The sequence below is a fragment of the Oncorhynchus masou genome, chromosome 26 (genome assembly GCF_036934945.1).
Source record: "Oncorhynchus masou masou isolate Uvic2021 chromosome 26, UVic_Omas_1.1, whole genome shotgun sequence".
Lineage (NCBI taxonomy): Eukaryota > Metazoa > Chordata > Actinopteri > Salmoniformes > Salmonidae > Oncorhynchus > Oncorhynchus masou.
The window spans coordinates 1,614,896-1,638,176 of NC_088237.1; the positions used below are offsets into that span (position 1 = coordinate 1,614,896).

At 42.5% G+C, this 23,281-nt stretch overlaps 2 protein-coding genes across 4 annotated transcripts in view; one reads left to right on the top strand and one right to left on the bottom strand.

Moving 5' to 3' along the window:
* LOC135514624 (DISP complex protein LRCH3-like) overlaps positions 1-5,934 on the top strand; it is a 94,666-nt gene extending 88,732 nt beyond the window's left edge. The window contains exon 20 of the mRNA XM_064938061.1: positions 1-5,934. Coding sequence (XP_064794133.1) covers positions 1-141 — 141 coding nt within the window. The 3' untranslated portion in view covers positions 142-5,934.
* iqcg (IQ motif containing G) overlaps positions 5,926-23,281 on the bottom strand; it is an 18,632-nt gene continuing 1,276 nt past the window's right edge. The window contains exons 4-10 of one of the 3 annotated variants that reach the window (XM_064938062.1): positions 23,112-23,240; positions 10,496-10,577; positions 10,074-10,235; positions 9,160-9,234; positions 7,327-7,458; positions 6,417-6,518; positions 5,926-6,266 (exon numbers count right to left, since the gene is read on the bottom strand). In XM_064938062.1, coding sequence (XP_064794134.1) covers positions 6,165-6,266; positions 6,417-6,518; positions 7,327-7,458; positions 9,160-9,234; positions 10,074-10,235; positions 10,496-10,577; positions 23,112-23,240 — 784 coding nt within the window. In that variant the 3' untranslated portion in view covers positions 5,926-6,164. The remainder of the gene's footprint in view (positions 6,267-6,416; positions 6,519-7,326; positions 7,459-9,159; positions 9,235-10,073; positions 10,236-10,495; positions 10,578-23,111; positions 23,241-23,281) is intronic. The other 2 variants (XM_064938065.1, XM_064938063.1) reach the window with 2 other exon arrangements.

Consider the following 23,281-nt stretch of genomic DNA (forward strand, 5'->3'; position numbering starts at 1 on the left):
ACCCAGCTGTGCCTGCCCCTCCACATCCTGGAGGAGAGAGGGCTCCCCCTGGTGGCCGGGACGGTGCGTGCACTCCTGGAGCTGGCCCCGCCTAAATACACAACCTCCCCTGCCACTACCACTAACCCTCTGGCCATGTAGGGCAGCAGAGTTCCACACTCACTCATGGATGGACAGACACAGGACCCACCCTCTCGCTCTCCGAATGTACATTATATGGCTTTCCCTCTCGACCCCCCCCTCGCCCCCTCAACCATACAGGGTCACCCAGCCTTCCCAGACAGGTCTTCCCCAATGAAGAGATGAGGGAGCACGAGTATGTCAAAGAAAGGGATGACTGTCTCTTCCACTGTGTCCTCACACAGACTGCTTACGACTTGCAGCCTCTAAAGACTGACGGATGAACAACCGAGATTGTCCCAGACAAACGGTCAGTTGGACGGCGAGTAAGAGGGTTTTTTATTTTCTATTATTAGTCATTCTCTCTCCATCCTCTTATCTATGTTCAGTAGGGGTTGTTTTATTTTCTATTATTATTATTTCATCTTATTTTTCATATTCCTTTTACTTTCACGTGTTAGATCCTTGCATGTCAGAGGGGTTGGGTGGGTGTATGGGGAAGGGTTAGGAGACTAGCAAGTAGTCGGTTGCCTAAGTAACCTTTAAGGTCATGTGCTACAAAGAGCAACAATAACGGTGGTGGTCCGTCGTCATGGGAACATTGATGCTGCCAACACTTAAAATGGCTGTTTTTTTTTGTTTTTTTTTCTGTGGTCAAATGGCTGAATCAAAACCAATGCTGGATTAGAGAGGGAGAGGGCGCTCCGGGAATCTCTACGCTTTATACTTTCTCAAAATGTGTACAAAACATTACGAACACCTTCCTAATATTCAGTTGCACCCCTTTTTGCCCTTAGAACAGCCTCAATTCATCAGGGCCTGGACTCGACAAGGTGTCGAAAGCATTCTACAGGGATGCTGGCCCATGTTGACTCCAATGCTTCCCACAGTTGTCAAGTTGGCTGGATGTCCTTTGGGTGGTGAACCATTCTTGATACACACTGGAAACTGTAGAGTGTAAAAAAAAAACAGCATAGTTGCAGTTCTTGACATAAACCGGTGAGCCTGGCACCTACTACCATACCCCGTTCAAAGGCACTTAAATATCTTCTTGCCCATTCACCCTCTGAATGGCACACATACACAATCCATGTCTCAATTGTCTTAAAACTCCTTCTTTAACCTGTCTCCTCGCCTTCATCTACACTGATTGAAGTGGATTTAATAAAGGATCAGCTTTCACCTGGTCATGGAAAAAGCAGGTTTTCTTAATGTTTTGTACCCTCAGGGTCATTATACAGAAGTGGTGTAAACTGGGACAAAAAAATAAATCACATTTGTATCCTATTTTCCCCCAACTTTCAGCACACGTCTTCCAACATATTTCAGGTAGACACATATATATACTACTCACACACTTTGCTTGTATTGCATATTTGAAATATTTATCTGAATTTACCTTACACCCTCCCCCCCAAAAAAGTGTTATTCCGAAACATAGTGAAAAAGTTGCAATAAAGGAAGCACAATCGTGATCATTTTGATTAACCTTCTATTATAGATTCATTGGAGAAATCATTTGCAAACAAAATTGACAAAATAACAGGCGTTTCGGTTGCACGGGTGTCAATCATAGACATAAATGGAGGACTCTGAAAGAAATAACTCGTTTCAGTATAGACATTGCCATAGAGGGCTTCCACTATTTAAAAGTAGTCAACTGTGTGGGGATTCCTATGGGTTTGGAAGTGATCAGCCAATGATCAGAGGGCTTCCTCAAATTGGGTTGCCTATTGTTTGTAAACCCACGAGTAAGGTAATGTCCAGAAGCCAAGGCCAAGATTTATACCAGGACTTTGGTCCCAAGATCCAGACCCAGTGAGTTGAGACCATGACAAATTAAAGATCAAATGTGGTCTTGAGGGGGACTCAGTCAGGCTTTCAATTTACTCCTAAATGAGTGGGCACATGGTGGTCCTCTGTAGCTCAGTTAGTAGATCATGGCGCATGCAACTTTAAATGAAGATGGCCTCAATGGCACTGCCGGTGCTGTCACAGGCGCCATAATGGCACAGAGTCAAAGATGAAACCTCTATCTCTCCATGGTGTCAATTGTTTCGGTTGTGACTTTTTCAGTTTGATTTATTTTGAACAAATGAGGTTGGTGGCGCCTTAATTTGGGAGGACGGGCTTGTTGTAATGGCTGGAGCGGAATACATGGAATGGTATGAAACACATGATTTGTTGCCATTCCATTTGCTCCGTTCCAGCCATTATTATGAGCCGTCCTCCCCTCAGCAGCCTCCACTGGCTAACATATTGCTTAGCTAACTTTAATTTCCACAGCCTTATTCTAAAACATACAATATTTTTTTTCACCTCATCAATCTACACACAATACGCCTTATTAACCAAGAGGAAGCAGTTTTTTAAATTAAATATCTTATTTACATAACTTTTCAGATCTTTTGCTATGAGACTCGAAATTGAGCTCAGGTGCATCCTGTTTCCATTGATCATCCTTGAGATGTTTCTACAACTTGATAGGACATGATTTGGAAAGGCACACACCTGTCTATATAAGGTCCCACAGTTGACAGTGCATGTTAAAGCAAAAACCAAGCCATGAGGTCGAAGAAATTGTCCGTAGAGCTCCGAGACAGGATTGTGTTGACTCACAGATCTGTGGAAGAGTACCAAAAAATGTCTGCAGCATTGAAGGTCCCCAAAAACATAGTGGCCTCCATTATTCTTAAGGGAGGTGACCAAGAAGCCGATGGTCATTCTGACAGGGCTAATTAGTTACTCTGTGGAGATGGTTGTCCTTCTGGAAAATTCTCCCATCTCTGCAGCTCTCCACGAATCAGGCCTTTATGGTAGAGTGGCCAGACGGAAGCCATTCCTCAGTAAAAGGCACATGACAGCCTGCTTGGAGTTTCCCGAAATGAACCCAAAGGATTCTCAGACCATGAGAAACAAGATTCTCTGCTCTGATGAAACCAAGATTGAACTCTTTAGTCTGAATACCAAGCGTCACGTCTGGAGGAAACCTGGCACCATCCCTACGGTGAAGCATGGTGGTGGCAGCATCATGCTGTGGGTCTGTTTTTCAGTTGCAGGGACTGGGAAACGAGTCAGGATCGAGGGAAAGATGAACAGAGCAAAGTACAGAGATCCTTGATGAAAACCTGCTCCAGAGTGCTCAGGACCTCAGACTGGGGCCAAGGTTCCCTTCCAACATGACAATGACCCTAAGCACACAGCCAAGACGACGCAGGACTGGCTTCAGGACACGTCTCAATGTCCTTGAGGGGCCCAGCCAGAGCCCGTAATCTCTGGAGAGACTTGAAAATAGCTGTGCAGCGGCGCTCCCCATCCAACCTGACAGAGCTTGAGAGGATCTGCAGAGAAGAATGAGAGAAACTCCCCAAATACATGTGTGCTAAGCTTGTAATCGCTGCAAAAGGTGCTTCAACAATGTACGAAATAGAGGGCCTGAATACTTATGTAAATGTGATATTTCCGTTTTTTTGTTTTTTTATACATGTGCAAAAATGTTTAAAAAATATAAATATATTTGCTTCGTCATTATAGGGTATTGTGATGAGGGAAAAAAACAATTGAATCCATTTTAGAATAAGCTGTAACGTAACAAAATGTGGAAAAAGTCAAGGGGTCTGAATACTTTCCGAATGCACTGTATGTACAGCCCAAAAGAGAACTTTACACATTTCTTGATATATGAGATGTTCGGTACTGACACTATTTAAAAATAGATGAAGATTTACCAACTCAAAAATTTGATCTGAAATGTTTGCAGATAGACTACTCACCATGTGGTCATGCTGGAGAGGGGTGCAATCCCATCACCTGGTGATATTTGTTGCTTAAGGCACAGTCTTTTATTGTGTATGTATAGTTAGTGACGTCAATGTGGGACAGCGTTTTTTTTCAGAAAGATGTTTAAAAATCAACTGCTAATTAGATCAGTATCTTTCAATATAATAATAAAACACCTCTCAATAGAAATAAGTGTATAAACAATTACTTTTTACTATATTAATTTAACAATATATGTGGTATTGCCTTGGATTGAATTAGAACATATCGTGATGTATATAGATGTCCTAAGTTTGGAGACTTAACTTTTTTAAATATATACTATATATATATAGTTTTTTCCAGGGTGGGATTGCAATTTGTACCACTTGTGTAGAATCACCCATGTATAAAGCTGTAATTCATGTGTTTTTCCACAAGGAGTTGTGTTCTCGTGTAGCTACATGGATTGGACGATGTCCCTAAGCGCTGGGCCAGGGAAGTAAAATAAAAAGTACTATAAGAAAAGAAAACAGGCCTCTTAAAGGGTTAGTGTTACGAGTGGGATTGGTTCAAGCTGATCCTCGACCAGTGTTTCCAGGCAACTTCTTCCTTGAGCACAGCTCAGTCAAGTCTAATCAAAGGCGTATGTATGGGCAGGTTGACTGACAGCATGACATCAAGGCCTGCAACTTTGCATTAGTATCTGTGCTTTTATCTTGCAGTAACGGTTATGTCTTATTGTAGTCCACTACTGACGAGCTGTTGGGGCTGGCCAGGTTCTGGGGCTAAACATACACTACCTTTTTTATTCTCTACAAACCACCTCATCACTTTCACAGTTGAGTTCAACATGGAGAGTTGAGACCGTAGACAAGTAGTAGTGAATATGACATAGTGTCTCCCTCATGCACAGAACTCATCTTTTATCACTACATGTTGCTAAGCTTGTATGACATTCAAATGGATCTACAGATTGAACTATTGACAGTGTTCAAGACACCTTTCCAATTCTCATGATCAAGTTGTTTTTGGTGAATTGTTCAACCACACCTTATCGACACAAATGTGGCTCTTGCTACACACAGGTGTGCAAATTGCTAATTTGGTCTGGCAGCGGTTACAGTAATCTGCCAGACCGGAACAGTATTTATTTGTCACTAGCGCTGTCCTTAGTGAAACCCCATTGAGAAGGCCGTGTTCATTAGGCACCAAACAGAAGAAAACACACTGAAACAGGAATTACCTGTACTTGTCCAATAAGAAACATTGCAGTTCAGTTGCATGCCCTAATGAACATGGCCCAGCTCTACTTAGAGCAGTGTTACCCACAGAAAGTCAGGTTAACGGACTGACTCTTAGTTCTGAGGCAGACACAACCTCTCGTTCCCAGGGAGGGGGGATGAGGGAGTGCTAGCCACAGAGCTGGCAATAATACTCTGGTGAAGACTGACCCGAGGACCACTGATTGATGGGCTCTGGGATATTGTAGGCAGATTCCCAGCCTCCCTTTTCAGAACTCTATCTAAAAGAAAGTTAAAAACATACCTCTGATATATATTTTTCCCTTCAAAAGCTATGTAGGCTGCCTACAGATGCACATCCCTACAGTAAAAGTGATGTAGACTGGGAATCAACCTACGTAGCTTCTGAAGTGAAAAAAATATCAGAGGTCTGTTTTTACCATTTTAACTTTGTTTTAGATAGACTCAGAGTTCTCAAAAGGGAAGTTAAAGGTGATTTTAAATATATTATAAATGTTTTGTTTTGATATTTTCACCCTTACTGAGTTGGGCTTTCTCTAGCAGGAATCATGTGCCCCTACTGCTGGGTCTGGACCCTGTGACATATGTACAGTAAAATAGATACATTCCATGTGTTTACAAGTAGGTACCACATAAAGAGAGGACCTTCTTTCATGACTGCAACATGGGTCTTTTTAACTTTACATTTTTACACCGTTTGCTGAGAAATTGTCCCTGAAAACATGTACAAAATTTAATTATTATTTTCTGGAATGAATATTTGGCATTAATAAAAGTGACCCATATCAGTCTCATGAGTACGCTTGTTTATTACCATTCTTGCCCTTGTGTTAAACTGCATATAAGTAAGAACCTTGCAATGGTGGTAGTAGTATTCAAAATGACCATGCCAGCTTTTCTCATTGAATATATATTCGCCTACAGGCCAAGTGTCGACTTAGATTGTATAATCAGGAATTGAACATTGATGAAAAGTAACACGTCTGTATTGAGACTTTTTGGAGCTCTTGAAGGGACACCTCACTTTTTCTTCTTTCCCTTCTTGCCCTCCTTGGGCTTCTTGCCTTTCTTATAGGGGCCCAGGCCGCGTCGCACTAACGTTCCCCTCCACCACGACTGGATCTGCAAGTGACACAGGGAACAACAAAATGATTTAGTGTAATGAACAGGGGAGTACAGTTGTGAACATGATGCATGGAACACTGCCACTGGATGTGATTGGTTTCCTTGCTGGGCAGGTGGAGGTGATTTATTAGAGTGTTTAATGATTACCTTGGTGGCTGCGTCTCGCTCCATGTGTTCCTTCTCCAGCTTCCTGCGTATAGCTTCTTTCTCTATCCTGTCCTCGATGACCACCTGCTCACTGTCTCTGTACTGGAACAGAAGAAAGTACAAAGACTGAGTCAATATGCAGAGTATAATTTCTGTTCCATACAGGTATACTTTCTAAAAGCGACAATTTGCAGTCTATTTTAGTATAAAAAAAAAGCTATGTATGGAAACCCATTACATGGAGCTCCTGATGAACAGTTCTCGTGCTGACGTTGCTTCCAGAGGCAGTTTGGAACTCGGTAGTGAGTGCTGCAACCGAGGACAGACATTTTTTACGCGCTTCAGCACTTGGCGGTCCCATTTTGTGAGCTTGCGTGGCCTACCACTTCCCGGCTGAGCCGTTGTTGCTCCTAGATGTTTCCACTTCACAATAACAGCACCTGCATTTGACCGGGGCAGCTCTAGCAGGGCAGAAATTTGACAAACTAACTTGTTGGAAAGGTGGCATCCTATGACGGTTCCACGTTGAAAGTCACTGAACTCTTCAGTAAGGGCCATTCTACTGCCAATGTGCCAATGTGCAAATGCAGATTGCCCCTTTAATGATCTGAGGATTTGCAATAACAGTTTATTTGCAAGTGGGATGTGCAACTCAATAATAGGACGGTGTTCCTAATATTTGGTATACTCAGTGTATATCAGGCCTACTATCCTATCCTTACCTAGCGCTAACCTGTATACTACAGAAAAAAATGGGTTGTATTCATTAGGGCACACCAAAGCAAAACATTATGCCATGGAAAATGAAAACTACTGTTTATTTTTAGAAAAGTCCAGGTGGTCCCTCCCTGTTTCAGTCTGTTTTTCCCTGTTTGGTGCCGAATTAAATCAACCCAGGCTATGTCCTCACCTTCTTGGCCAGCTCCTGGAGCTGGGAGAGATTGTTAGCTTTGTTGTTCCTCAGGCTGTTAAGCTCCTGCTGCTTATCTTCCATGTCTCTCTCATAGCGCTCCATCCACACCTCCAGCTTCTCCCCCAGACTCTGAGAGGTGCACACAAACACACATTGTTGCCGCGTCACCTGACAGACAACCTGTTTTGTGGTTCTGAAAGTCAGATTTTGCAATGATTTGATCTGCTGCTATCCGTGGTGCTAAATCCCAGCTATGGCCACTATTGCTCTAGAGACAAGGGCTCATCAATTCCGTGTACAGCTCCCCAACTAATGTTTTGTGATTTAAAAAAATTGCTATTGCTGTCGTAAGGGTTGCCGAACCCTGAATGGGGACGAGGGATTGATTTGGGATTCTACTATTGCAATAAAATAACAGCATTAGATGTTTTAGATGGCAGCTCCAAGAACGTACCAAGTCATCCTACTACACCCAATACACACTACCGGTCAAAAGTTTTACAACACCTACTCATCCAAGGGTTTTTCTTTATTTGTACTATTATCTACATTGTAGAATAATAGTGAAGACATCAAAACTATGAAATAACACATATGGAATCATGTAGTGTTAAAAAAATCTATATTTTATACGTTAAATAGCCACCCTTTGCCTTGATGACTGCTTTGCACATTCTTGGCATTCTCTCAACTAGCTTCATGAGGTAGTCACCTGGAATGCATTTTAATTAACATGTGTGCCTTAAGTTCATTTGTGGAATTTCTTTCATTCTTAATGCGTTTGAGCCAATCAGTTGTGTTGTGAGAACAGCTCAAGTAAGCAAAGAGAAACGACAGTCCATTACTTTAAGACTGACTTTACATACAGTACCAGTCAAAAGTTTGGACACCTACTCATTTGAGTTTTTATTTTTACTATTTTCTACATTGTGTTAAGTGTATTTTCTACTAGTGTTAAACAAATCAATGTATTTTCGATTTGAGGCCTTCATGGTCAAATTGCTGTAGTCAAATTGCTAGAACCACACCAATAAGAAGAGACTTGCTTGGACCAAGAAACACGATCAATGGATATTAGACCGGTGGAAATGTGTCCTTTGGTCTGGAGTCCAAATTGGTTCCATCCGCTGTGTCTTTGTGAGACGCAGTGTGGGTGAACAGATGATCCCCGCATGTGTATTTCCCACCATAAAGCATGGGGGAGGACATGTTATGGTGTGGGGGTGCTTTTCAAGACACACTTAACCAGCATGGTTTCCACAAACTGATAGCCCAAGTGCTTTCAACAGGACAATGACCCAACACACCTCCAGGCTGTGTAAGGGTTATTTGACCAAGAAGGAGAGTGATGGAGTGCTGCATCAGATGACCTGGCCTCCACAATCACCCATCCTCAACCCAATTGAGATGGTTTGGTATGAGTCGGACCGCAGAGTGAAGGAAAAGCAGCCAACAATGCTCAGCATATGTGGGAACTTCCTCAAGACTGTTGGAAAAGCATTGCAGGTGAAGCTGGTTGAGAGAATGCCAAGAGTGTGCAAAGCTGTCATCAAGGCAAAGGGTGGCTCCTTTGAAGAGTCTCAAATATAAAAAAAATATAAAAAATTGTTTAACACTTTTTTTGGTTACGACATGATTCCATATGTGTTATTTCATTGTTTTGATGTGTTCACTATTATTCTACAATGTAGATCATTAGTAAAAATAAAGACAATCCCTGGAATGAGTTGGTGTTTTAAAACTTTTGACCGGTACTGTATATATCACACAAGTTAAATTATGCTCCTATACACGAGTTATGCCATTTTCCAACCACCACTGCACACGTACTGTCTGATGTTCCTTGAGGAAAGTCTCCATCTCCATATGAACTCTCCTCTCCTCCTCCAACCTCTCCTGCTGTAGCTGAGGACAGAGGAACAATGATTACACAGATGCACATGTAGTGGTGACCATCTCTGTACAGCCAAACCTCACAGTTGCTACAGTCTGTAGCCAAGTCACACCAAAGGCTCTGTCCAGAAACCCCCCCCCCCCCCCCCCAGGCCCCTAGCCACTTGTGTAGATCTGAAAGGATGGGATAGCCAGAAGAAATGTGTAGGTATTAGCAAAAAGCAATACCTACCCAATTCTATGAGGTCAACATGGGTGGACTGGAACAATAATTCAGCTTTGGCATTTCATCCACACGAGCCCACATCACTCTGTGCGCCGCCAACTCATCCTCCCCACACACATACACCGTGACCCTACACACCCTAATTAGACACTGGGAGCAGTGCTGACATGACATTTAAAAACATATGTGCACTAAGTAATATCATAGGCTAATTAACTTTATGGCCGTTGCCCACTGATCAGCCAGGCTCATTATAGACTAGAAGAACATAGAAACTGCGCAAAACTCTGTACAACAAATCTTAACAGGCCCATGGGCCGCCCGCCATGTCTTTATATAAAAAAATATATTTGTGTGTAAGTGTGAATTTCAATCAACCTACCCAACAACCGAAATGGTCTAGCCCATCTGGCAAATGCCAGAATTGCCAGATGGCCAATCCGCCCGCAAATGCATGAGACTGTGTTTACACAAGCAGCCCAATTCTGATCTTTTTACCACTAATTGGTCTTTTGACCAATCAGATCAGATGTTTTCCACTAATTGGGCAAAAGATTTGATTTGGGCTGCCTGTGTAAACACAGCTTTAGGGGATGATTCTAGACAGGGCCACAAAGACACACACCCTGATCTCATCCTCCAGCTGCTTCTCAGAGTGCGTGTTGATCTTCTGTCCCTGGTACACCAGCAGCTCTGCGCTGCTCTTCACATACTTCCTCTCCAGGCCAGTCTTAGCCTTCATCTCCTGTAGTTGGTCTTTCAGGTGGGCAGTCATCTCCTCGCGTCGCTAAAGGGACAACATTAAGACAGTTTGCGCAAAGTATTACATAAGTTGCCAGTACTTTCTAATGTATTTACCTGAGAATGAAAAACAGGGAGGCACCCCGATTTTCAAAGACATTGACGTCTGACACCCTCGAAGAACTTGGAGCACCACCAAGAGTCAGTGAATGTGTAGCCTAATTCTAACCTTGCCCATTACTAGATTGAAAATCATATTGGGCACGTGAAGGAATGTGGCTCCGTTGTTTTCCTCAGTTATGGTACCTGCAGCTCCAGAGTTTTTTCCTTGCGGATGTCAAGCAGCTGTCTCTGAAGAGCTTTGGTCCTCCGCCGGCCGCCCTCCTCCCTGCAATACACACAGACGGCAATCAGGCCCAATGTGTAAGTGTGAGTTGACTCTTGGCATTCTCTCAACCAGCTTCATGCGGTAGTCACCTGGAATGTATTTCAACTAACAGGCGTGCCTTGTTAATTTGTTGAATTTCTTTCTTTATTGCATTTGAGCCAATCAGTTGTTGTTTTGAGGCAGGGGTGGTATACAGATGATAGCCCTATTTGGTAAAAGACCAAGTCCATATTATAGCAAGAACAGCTCAAATAAGCAAAGAGAAACGACAGTCCAACATTACTTTAAGACATGAAGGTCAGTCAATGTGGACATTTTTAAGAACTTTGAAAGTTTCTTCGAGCAGTCGCATAAACCATCAAGCGCTATGATGAAACTGGCTCTCATGAGGACCGCCACAGGAAAGGAAGACCCAGAGTTACCTCTACTGCAGTGTTAAAGTAACAGACACATCTCAACATCAACTGTTCAGAGGAGACTGTGTGAATCAGGTCTTCATGGTCAAATTGCTGAAAAGAAACCACTACTAATGAACACCAATAAGAAGAAGAGACTTGCTTGGGCCAAGAAACATGAGCAATGGACATTAGACCGGTGGAAATCTGTCCTTTTGGTCTGAGTCCAAATTTGATATTTTTGGTTACAACCGCCGTGTCTGTGAGATGCAGAGTAGGTGAATGGATGACCTCCACATGTGTGGTTCCCACCGTGAAGCATGGAGGAGGAGGTGTGTTGGTGTTGGGGTGCTTTGCTGGTGACACTGTCAGGGATTTATTTAGAATTCAAGGCACACTTAACCAGCATGGCTATCACAGCATTCTGCAGCGACACACCATCCCATCTGGTTTACGCTTAGTCCCACTATCATTTGTTTTTCAACAGGACAATGACCAGACACACTTCCAGGCTGAGTATGGGCTATTTGACCAAGAAAGAGAGAAATGCTGCATCCGATGACCTGGCCTTCACAATCACCCAATCTCAACCCTGTGGTTACTACATGATTCCAAATGCGTTATTTCATAGTTTTGATATATTCACTATTATTCTACAATGTAGAAAATAACAAAAAAAAGAAAAACCCTTGAATGAGTAGGTGTGTCCAAACTTTTGACTCAGTACTTTGTTGAAGTGCCTTTGGCTGCGATTATAGCCTCGAGTATTCTTGGGTATGACGCTACAAGCTTGGCACATATGTATTTGGGGAGTTTCTCCCATTATCTGCAGATCTGCTCTGTCAGGTTTGATGCGGAGTGTCGCTGCTCAGCTATTCTTCAGGTCTTTCCAGAGATGTTCGATCGGGTTCAAGTCCAGGCTCCAGCTGGGCCACTCAAGGACATTCAGAGACTTGTCCCAAAGCCAATCCTGCATTGTCGTGGTGGCTTAGGGTTGTTGTCCTGTTGGAAGGTGAACTTTGGCCCCAGTATAGGGTCCTGAGTCCTCTGTAGCTGGTTTTCATCAAGGATCTCTCTGTACTTTGCTCCGCTCATCTTTCCCTCAATCCTGACTAGTCTTCCCGTCCCTGCCTCTGAAATACATCCCCACAACATGACGCTGCCACCACCATGCTTCACTGTAGGGATGGTGCCAGGTTTCTTCCAGACGTGACACTTGGCATTCAGGCCAAATAATTCAATTTGGTTTCATCAGAGCAGAGAATCTTGTTTCTCATGCTCAGTCCTTTAGGTGCCTTTTGGCAAACGGGCTGTCATGTGCCTTTTACGGAGGAGTGGCTTCCGTCTGGCCACTACCATAAAGGCCTGATTGGTGGAGTGCTGTAGAGATGGTCGTCCTTCTGGAAGGTTCTCCCATCTCCACAGAAGAACTCTGGAGCTCTGTCAGAGTGACCATCGGGTTCTTGGTCACCTCCCTGACCAAGGCCCTTCTCCCCAGATTGCTCAGTTTGGCCGGGCGGCCAGCTCTAGGAAGATTATTGGTGGATCTAAACATCTTCCATTTAAGAATGATGGAGGGCACTGTGTTCTTGGAGACTTTCAATGCTGCAGAATTTTCTTTGGTACCCTTCCCCAGATCTGTGCCTCAACACAATCCTTTCTCGGCGCTCACCTGACTTTTCCTTCGATCTCATGGCTTGTTTTTTTTCTCTGACGTACTATCAACTGTGGGACCTTATATCAACAGGTGTGTGACTTTCCAAATCATGTCCAATCAAATGAATTTACCACAGGTGGACTCCAATGAAGTTGTAGAAACATCTCAAGGATGATCAATGATAACAGGATATACAGTGGGGCAAAAAAAGTATTTAGTCAGCCACCAATTGTGCAAGTTCTCCCACTTAAAAATATAAGAGGCCTGTAATTTTCATCATAGGTACAATTCAACTATGACAGACAATTATTTTTTTAAATCCAGAAAATCACATTGTAGGATTTTTAATTAATTTATTTGCAAATTATGGTGGAAAATAAGTATTTGGTCACCTACAAACAAGCAAGATTTCTGGCTCTCACAGACCTGTAATTTATTCTTTAAGGGGCTCCTCTGTCCTCCACTCGTTACCTGTATTAATGGCACCTGTTTTATCTTCAGTATCAGTATAAAAGACACCTGTCCAAAACCTCAAACAGTCACACTCCAAACTCCACTATGGCCAAGACCAAAGAGCTGTCAAAGGACACCAGAAAAAAAATCATTTGAGATTCTTCAAATAGACACCCTTTGCCTTGATGACAGCTTTGCGCACACTTGGCATTCGCTCAACCAGCTTCACCTGGAATGCTTTTCCAACAGTCTTGAAGGAGTTCCCACATATACTGAGCACTTTTTGGCTGCTTTTCCTTCACTCTGCAGTCCAACTCAACCCAAGCCATCTCAATTGGGTTGAGGTCAGGTGATTGTGGAGGCCAGGTCATCTGATGCAGCACTCCATCACTCTCATTCTTGATAGTCCCACTAAGCCCAGGTGGCAGGTAGCCTAGTGGTTAGAGCGTTGGACTAGTAACTGAAAGGTTTCAAGTTTGAATCCCTGAGCTGACAAGGTAAAAATCTGTTGTTCTGCTCCTGAACAAGACAGTTAACCCACTGTTCCTAGGCTGTCATTGAAAATAAGAATTTGTTCTTAACTGACTTGCCTAATTAAATAAAGGTAAAATAAAAAAAGATGTACTCTTTTGACCTAAATTTGCTTTTGTTTTAGAGATGAGTACTGAATTGAATTTAAAGGTGTCCCATTCAATAAGGGGATCTTCTATACCTATTAGAGGTTGTCTGATTAATTAGGGCTGATTTCATGTTTTCATAACAATCGGTAATCGCTATTTTTGGACGGCGATTATATTACATTCCACGAGGAAACTGCGTGGCAGGCTGACCACCTGTTATGTGAGTGCAGCAAGGAGCCAAGGTAAGTTGCTGGCTAGCATTTTTATTTTATTTATCCGTTATTTTACCAGGTAAGTTGACTGAGAACACATTCTCATTTGCAGCAACAACCTGGGGAATAGTTACAGGGGAGAGGAGGGGGATGAATGAGCCAATTGTAAACTGGGGATTATTAGGTGACCGTGATGGTTCGAGTGCCAGATTGGGAATTTAGCCAGGACACCGGGGTTAACACCCCTACTCTTACAATAAGTGCCATGGGATCTTTAATGACCTCAGAGAGTCAGGACACCCGTTTAACGTCCCATCCGAAAGACGGCACCCTACACAGGGCAGTGGGATATGTCTTCTACTGGCCCTCCAACACCACTTCCAGCAGCATCTGATCTCACATCCAGGGACTGACCAGGACCAACCCTGCTTAGCGTCAGAAGCAAACCAGCAGTGGTATGCAGGGTGGTATGCTGCTGGCATTAAACTTATCTTGTAAAAAAAACAATCAATCAATCTTCACATAATCACTTAACTACACATGGTTGATGATATTACTAGGTTAACTAGCTTGTCCTATAATCAATGCGGTGCCTGTTTAATTTATCAAATCACAGCCGACTTCACCAAATGGGATGATATAAAAGCGCATTCGCAATTGTTGCACGAATGTACCGAACCATCAACATCAATGCCTTTCTTAAAATCAATACACAAGTATATACTTTTTTAAACCTGCATATTTAGTTTTTAAAATAAATTCAATGTTAGCAGGCAATATTAACTAGGGAAATTGTCACTTCTCTTGCGTTTATTGCAAGCGTTGTCAGGGTATATGCAACAGTTTGGGCCGCCTGGCTCGGTGCTCAGAATTTTACAGAATGATGACATAACATTGAAGGTTGTGCCTAAAGTGCCTAAAAGAACATCCAATAGCCAAAGGTATATTGAATACAAATGGTATAGAGAGAAATAGTCTGTCAAAATTCCTATAATAACTACAACCTAAAACTTCTTAACTGGGAATATTGAACCAAAAGCTTTCATATGTTCTGAGCAAGGAACATGGCACATATTGCACTTTTACTTTGTTCTCCAACAGTGTTTTTGCATTATTTAAACCAAAATGAAAAGTTTCATTTATTTGAGACTACATAGATTTTAGTTATGTATTATATTCAGTTAAAATAAGTGTTAATTTAGTATTGTTGTAATTATTACATACATATATATAAAAAATGGCCGAATTATTATTATTATTATTATTATTATTATTATTATTATTATTTATTTTTTTATTTTTTTAATCAGTATCGGATTTTTTTGGTCCTTCAATAATCGTTATCGCAGTTAAAATCATAATCGGTCGACCTCTAATACCTATTTTGTCGGAAATAGTCCGTTATAAATTCTTCTGTCCTTAAAAACAAGTTGTCATCCATTAGGCTTTAACTACATTTTCAATATCCTCGCCCACGTGGAAATTCTGTAAGAGTAATATATATGCCAATTATTTGATGCTACGACTGCAATGTCCCTTATCAACACTAACTTTTGGTGCCAGAGAGAAAGTAGTCAAGACGACTAGGTTGATTGAGCCACTGCCATGTATATCTCACTAGGTCAGGATATTTAAGCCTCCATATATCCACTAGTTCCAATATATCCATGACATTCGGGATTTCCTTAAGTGTCTGAAGGGGATAGTTTGTAGTGGGATTTCCTTTACGGTCCATAGCGGTATTTAAAACCGTAATATAATCTCCCAGCATGATAATACAGTCTTGTATTGCTTGTATGGTTGATAAATTATTATATATATATTGTCAAAGAAGAGTAGATCATCATAATTTGGTCCGTAAAGGTTAATGAGACATATCTGTTTATGGTCCAATATCATTTACATTCACCCATCTACCTTGAGGATCTGTTTGGACAGTTTGCACATTCGGATCAAAATTACTGTTCATTAATATCATTACCCCTTTTGAGTTTCTTTGCCCATAGGAGAAATATATTTCGCCTCCCTAGTCATTTTTCCACACAACTTCATCTAAAATAGTTGAATGAGTTTCCTGTAATCAATAGATATTATATTTCTTCTCTTTTAGCCAGATAAATACTGATCGTCTTTTCTAATTATCTGCTAAGCCATTAATTATAACTGGCTATACTTATTTCACCATTTACCATACTGAGATACAAGTTTCAAATTTATTTATAATAATATATGTTTGTAAACTTACCATTTAAAATTACCATAGTGATTGAGTGTCCATATAGCTATACCATTATATTTGCATTGCTACTAAGTAAACCTCCAATTGTTCCCCACTATTCAGTTGTTCCATCCCTGAGCCCAACTCAAGAAAGGACTTGATTTAGTTGAAGCTGTTTGAGAAGGCATGCAAAATGTAACAATAATGGGGAGATATGATTAACCATTGTCACATCCTAGCTGATGGCGCTCAGCGACACCCCAACGGTCCCCTGTTGTGACCATACTCTCAAGCATCTCTGTTTTGTCAGACCTTTGATTTTGTGCCACCAGGGCCACAATAATATGCCCCCTCTCTGAATGTCCGAGTGTGACCCCTCCCCATTGGTTACTGCTGCTGGTGTTGCCAGAACTGCCACTGCCTGGGTGGGGACACCCCACTGGAATCCCCACCAGCTAGGTACAAGGTCTTCAAGGTTCTCATTAGCAGCTTTGAGAATTTCCTTGTATATTATGCTCTCCCATCAGGGGGATTTGGCTTTGTAGGACCAACCCTGCCAGGCAGGATCAGAATCTTGAGGGGACGGTACTGCTTTAGGTCTGACACATTCATCATTCTTTTTTGGCTGCGTATAGGCTACTTACAGTAGGCCCATAAAACAGATAAGGACTTCTCCTTAGCGTATGGATCTCTCAGGTATAGGGTTGGGGACCGTTCCATCATGATAGGCCAATAAATAAATCAACTACATTTACAATATATTTTAAAATGTATATCCCACATCTGCACACAATTGATAGCTCTCATAACCCCTGCTCACAAACACACATGGGCTCTGGGATTTGCAACCACTATCCCTTTTCACTCACTCAACTCCACACATTTCCAAATACAAAAACACTCACCCCACCTTCCATCACAATACTCCTGCACATACCCACATACTATGTCTTCTCTTCCATGTTGATTCAGTACTTTTGTGTTCCAGTTCCTTGTATTTGAAGATGTATAATTTAGTTATCTTTTCTTCTAATGCCGTCTTATCAATTCATAAAATACTATAAATGGAAAGTCTAATAGTAATTATTTTCCAACATTCCCTACCTAGAATGGTATAGTGTAGTTTATTTAAATTGTTGTATTTTATTGCTTTTCTAGATATTTTTTTATTATAATCCCAACCATGGCTAGTGTTGGGTCTTCCATTAATTTGACACCTCTATAGGAACGTTGTAATATTTAGAATAGCCATGAGAGAGTGTAGTCTTTGTGTCTCGGAACATTTGGTTGTCAATATACAGTTTATCGACTATGAGAACTACACTTTTCCCTTTTTAATATCTTCTCATTGAAGATTGGATACATAACTTTGCGCCGTTCTGCAATTTCCTTCGGAACTGATCATTCATGCCTATTTTCGTGCCAGCGAGTCTTTTACCCAGGCTTTTAACCATTATTTTATCTTTAAAGTAAGCAAATTTGGCAAAGATTGGGCACTCAAATCTCAGTCCTCTCTGTCTAAAACAGTGTACACGTTCAAGTTGGATTTTGTCGACAGCTTCGCGTGGGTTCTGAAGCGCTGTAAGAAGGAATTCCTTCACCACATTTTCAGGAACTTCTCCTTCTTCTTGGATAGCAGTAAGGTACCATATTTTCTCTCATAGATCTATTATGTATGTCAAGTAAGGCTTCTCTCAGAAAGATGTTCTCCTTTAAGTTCATTAACCTCTTGAAACTCCCCATCCCGGATCCGGGATTGTGACTAAGCCTCAGGCTCATTAGCATAACGCAACGTTAACGATTTCTGAAAATCGCAAATAAAATTAAAATAATGCGTTTGCTCTCAAGCTTAGCCTTTTCTTAACAACACTGTCATCTCAGATTTTCAAAATATGCTTTTGAACCATAGAAATTGACTAATTTGTGTAAGAGTATGCAAAGCTAGCATAGCATTTTGTGTAGCATGTAGCACGCAACATTTTCACAAAAGCCAGATAACCAAATAAATAAAATCATTTACCTTTGAAGAGCTTCTGATGTTTTCAATGAGGAGACTCCCAGCCACATACCAAAATGCGCAGTGTTTCCTGAAAGCGTCTGTGTGTAGGAGAAATCGTTCCGTTTTCTACATTGCGCCTGGCTACCGAAACGAACCGAAAATGCAGTCACCTACAACGTGAAACTTTTTCCGGATTAACTACATAATATCGACCGAAACATGGCAAACGTTGTTTGGAATCAATCCTCAAGGTGTTTTTTCACATATCTCTTCATTGACATGCAGTTCATGGAAGCTTGCTTCTCTCTCTGTGCCCCATGGAAAAATACTGGCAGGTGACTTTTGCGCACCAATTTCGGCGCAGGACACCGGGCGGACACGTGGTAAATGTGGTCTCTTATGGTCAATCTTCCAACGATCTGCCTACAAATACGTCACAATGCTGCAGACACCTTGGGGAAACGACAGAAAGGGCAGACTCATTCCTCTTGCGTTCACAGCCATATAAGGAGATCATGAAAGACAGAGCCTCAAAAATCCTTGTCATTTCCTGGATGCCAAGTCATCTTGGTTTTGCCTGAAGCTCACGTTAAAGGGCACGCACAGAGAAGATATTTGTATTTCTGGACACGTCAGAGTGTTTTCTTTCGAACAGTAGCAATTATATGCATAGTCGAGCATCTTTTTGTGACAAAATATCTTGTTTAAAACGGGAACGTTTTTCTTCCAAAAATGAAATAGCGCCACCATAAGTGTAAGAGGTTAACGTCCATTTCAATCTTATTGACTGTCCCTTTTAGCTTGTTTGTATCTTTCTATGTATGACAAAAACAATGGATATATTTTTCCCTAAGAGTTGTGCAAAGTTGGTAGAATTCACCGCTGTAATGTCTGCCAAAGGTGCTTCCGCCAAGTATTTAAGATTTAAGTCGGCCTCAGCCCGGTCAATTCCTGCCAGTCTGCACAGCGCGATATCAACCCAGAGCATATCGGACTGATTTTCCTCTACCACATCTCCGGATTCCTATCACAAGCTCTGAACCTTTACACCGGATCATCGCAGCTAGCTAGCTGCTATCCGAGTGGCTACACCTGGCTAACGTCTCTGTCCAGAAGCAAGCACCAGTTAGCCTGCAGCTAGCCTCGAGCTAGGCCCATCTCCTGGCTTGCCGCAGAGATCCATCAGCCAGTTCCTGGGCTACAATACATCCTTTGCAAATGGGCCTGCCGACACGGATCCCCGCCGATCCATCACGACTGGTCTGCCGATGTAACCATCCGAGGGGGTTTCTACAGGCTTTTCCGTTGCGACGTCCCCCTGAGGCCCATCTGCTAGCCTGCTCGCCCCGGCCTGCTAGCTATCTGAATTGCCGTGTCTCCAGTTCGCCTAGTTACTCACTGGACCCTATGATCACTCGGCTGCACATGCCTCTCCCTAATGTCATGATGTTGGTTAGTGATTGTTGTCTTATTTCACTGTAGAGCCTCCAGCTCTGCTCAATATTCCTTAGCTAGCCCTTTTGTTCCACCCCCCACACATGTGGTGACCTCACCTGGCTTAAATGGTGCCTCACTCAATGCCTAGGTTTTACTCCACTGTACTCGCATCCTGCCATACCCTTGTCTGTACATTATGCCTTGAATCTATTCTTCCAAGCCCAGAAACCTGCTCCTTTTACTCTCTCTTCCGAACACACTAGACGGCCAGTTTTCTTTTAGCTTTTAGCCGTACTCTTATCCTACTCCTCCTCTGTTCCTCTGGTGATGTTGAGGTGAATCCAGGTCCTGCAGCCCCCAGCATCACTCCCATTCCCAGGCACTCTCATTTGTTGACTTCTGTAACCGTAAAAGCCTTGGTTTCATGCATGTTAACATTAGAAGCATCCTCCCTAAGTTGGTTTTATTCACTACTTTAGCACACTTCGCCAACCCTGATGTCCTAGCCGTGTCTGAATCCTGGCTTAGGAAGGTTACCAAAAATCCTGTAATGTCAATCCCTAACTATAACATTTTCCGACAAGATAGAACTGCCAAAGGAGGCGGAGTTGCAATCTACTGCAGAGAGAGCCTGCAGAGTTATGTCATACTATCCAGGTCTGTGCCTAAACAATTCAAGCTTATACTTTTAAAAATCCACCTTTCCAGAAACAAGTCTCTCACCGTTACCACTTGTTATTGACCCCCTTTAGCCCCCAGCTGTGCACTGGACACCATATGTGAATTGATCGCCCCCCATCTATCTTCAGAGTTTGTACTGTTAGGTGACCTAAACTGGGACATGCTTAACACCCCGGCCGTCCTACAATCTAAGCTTGATGCCCTCAATCTCACACAAATTATCAAGGAACCCACCAGATACAACACTAAATCCGTAACCATGGGCACCCTCTTATATATCGTCCTGACCAACTTGCCCTCTAAATACACCTCTGCTGTCTTCAACCAGGATCTCAGTGATCACTGCCTCATTGCCAGCATGCGTAATGGGTCCCTGGTTAAACAACCACCCCTCATCACTGTCAAACGCTCCCTAAAACACTTCAGCGAGTAGGCCTTTCTAATCAACCTGGCCCGGGTATCCTGGAAGGATATTGACCTCATCCCGTCAGAGGATGCCTGGTTGCTCTTCAAAAGAGCTCTCCTCACCAGCTTAAATAAGCATGCCCCATTCAAAAAAAATATAGAACTAAGAACAGATATAGCCCTTGGTTCACCCCAGACTTGACTGCCCTTGACCAGAAATTTGCATCCTGTAGCACTAATTCCAAAATGTTTTGGAACACTTAAGTCCATTGAGAATAAGAGCACCTCCTCCCAAAAGCCCACTGCACTGAGGATAGGAAACACTGCCACCACCGATAAATCTCTGATAATCGATAGTTTCAATAAGGATTTTTCTACGGCTGGCCATGCTTTCCACCTGGCTACCCCTACTCCAGCCAACATCTCAGCACCCACTGCAGCAACCTGGCCAAGGCTTTCGACTCTGTCAATCACCGCATTCTTAACGGCAGACTCAATAGCCTTGGCTTCTCAAATGACTGCCTCGCCTGGTTCACCAACTACTTCTCTGATAGAGTTCTGTGTGTCAAATTGGAGAGGGCCTGTTGTCCAGACCTCTGGCAATCTCTATGGGGGTGCCACAGGGTTCAATCGTCGGGCCGACTCTTTTCTCTTTATATATCAATGACGTCGCTCTTGCTGCTGTTGATTCTCTGATCCACCTCTACGCAGATGACACCATTGTACACATCTGGCCCTTCTTTGGACATTGTGCTAACAAACCTCCAAACGAGCTTCAACGCCATACAACACTCCTTCCGTGGCCTCCAACTGCTTTTAAATGCTAGTAAAACTAAGTGCATGCTCTTGAACCGATTTCTGCCCGCTCCCTCCCGCCCGACTAGCATCACTACTCTGGACGGTTCTGACCTAGAATATGTGGACTACAAATACCTACGTGTCTGGTTAGACTGTAAACTCTCCTTCCAGACTCACATTAAGCATCTCCAATCGTCTTCCTATTTCACAACAAAGCCTCCTTCACTTATGCTGCCAAACATACCCGCGTAAAACAAACTATCCTACCAATCCTCGACTTCGGCAATGTTATTTACAAACACTACTCAGGCTACATCCAGTTTGCTATCACAGTGCCATCCATTTTATCACCAAAGCCCCATATACTACCAACCACTGCGACCTGTTTACTATGCCCTCGTTGGCTGGCCCTCACTACATATTCGTTGCCAAATCCACTGGTTCCAGGTCATCTGTAAGTATTTTCTAGGTAAAGCCCCGCCTTATCTCAGCTCACTGGTCACCATAGCAACACCCACCCTTAGCACACGCTCCAGCAGGAATATTTCACTGGTCATCCCCAAAGCCAACACCTCATTTGGCTGCCTTTCCTTCCAGTTCTCTGCTGCCAGTGACTGGAACGAATTGCAAAAATCACTGAAGCTGGATGTCAGAGCAGCTCACTGTACCTGTACACAGCCAATCTGTAAATAGCACACCCAACTACCTGATCCCCATATTATGACTTACCCTCTTGCTCTTTTGCACCCCAGTATCTCTACTTGCACATCATCATCTGCACATCTATCACTCCAGTGTTAATGCTAAATTGTAATTATTTTGCTTCTATGGCCTATTTATTGCCTTACCTCCCTACTCTTCTACATTTTCACACACTGTACATAGATTTTTGTATTGTGTTATTGACTGCGTTTGTTTGTAGCTCTGTGTTGTATGTGTCGAACTGCTTTGCTTTATCTTGGCCAGGTTGCAGTTGTAAATGAGAACTTGTCAACTGGCTGACCTGGTAAAATAAAGGTCTAATAAAAAATTAACTCGGGAGTAGAGACTTATCCAAGTATGATATTTCAATTTGTTTGTTTTGGGGGAAAATGTTTGTATAACTTTCTTTCACTTTGAAAATATGGAGTAGGTTGTGTCGAGCTATCAGAAAAAACATCAAATGTAAGATTAAGGCAGGCACTGTATGCAAGTCCTATAATAAGTCCTATAATAAGCAAAGACAAATTATAGTAGCTCTGTTTTCAATCAAAATAAAACAGGCTCATAGAAATGGCTGGAACGTTATCATACACATCCATGTGTTTGATACCGTTCCATTTACAACATTCCAGATATTATTACAAGCCATCATCCCCTCACCAGCCTCCTCTTTGTGTGGGTTTGGAAAGAGGGGCGGCAGGGTAGCCTAGTGGTTAGAGCGTTGGACTAGCAACCGGAAGGTTGCAAGTTCGAATCCCCGAGCTGACAAGGTACAAATCTGTCGTTCTGCACCTGAACAGGCAGTTAACCCACTGTTCCTAGGCCGTCATTGAAAATAAGAATTTGTTCTTAACTGACTTGCCTAGTAAAATAAAGTTTAAAAAAAAAAAAAATTCACTATTGCCTGCACAGACAATGAATTATTAGCCTACATATTCATATTGACCTTAACCTGACCTGATTATTATGTCCAGGAGGTTGGCCTTCCTTCTTTTCTCTTCTCCCACAGCGAAAAGCAAGCTGTGAAAGGTCCCTCTCTCTTGCAGCTCTGCCAACACATCTGCAATCACGTGAGCCACAAACTGACTGTATATATATATATGAGAGAGAGAGAGAGAATATGATCA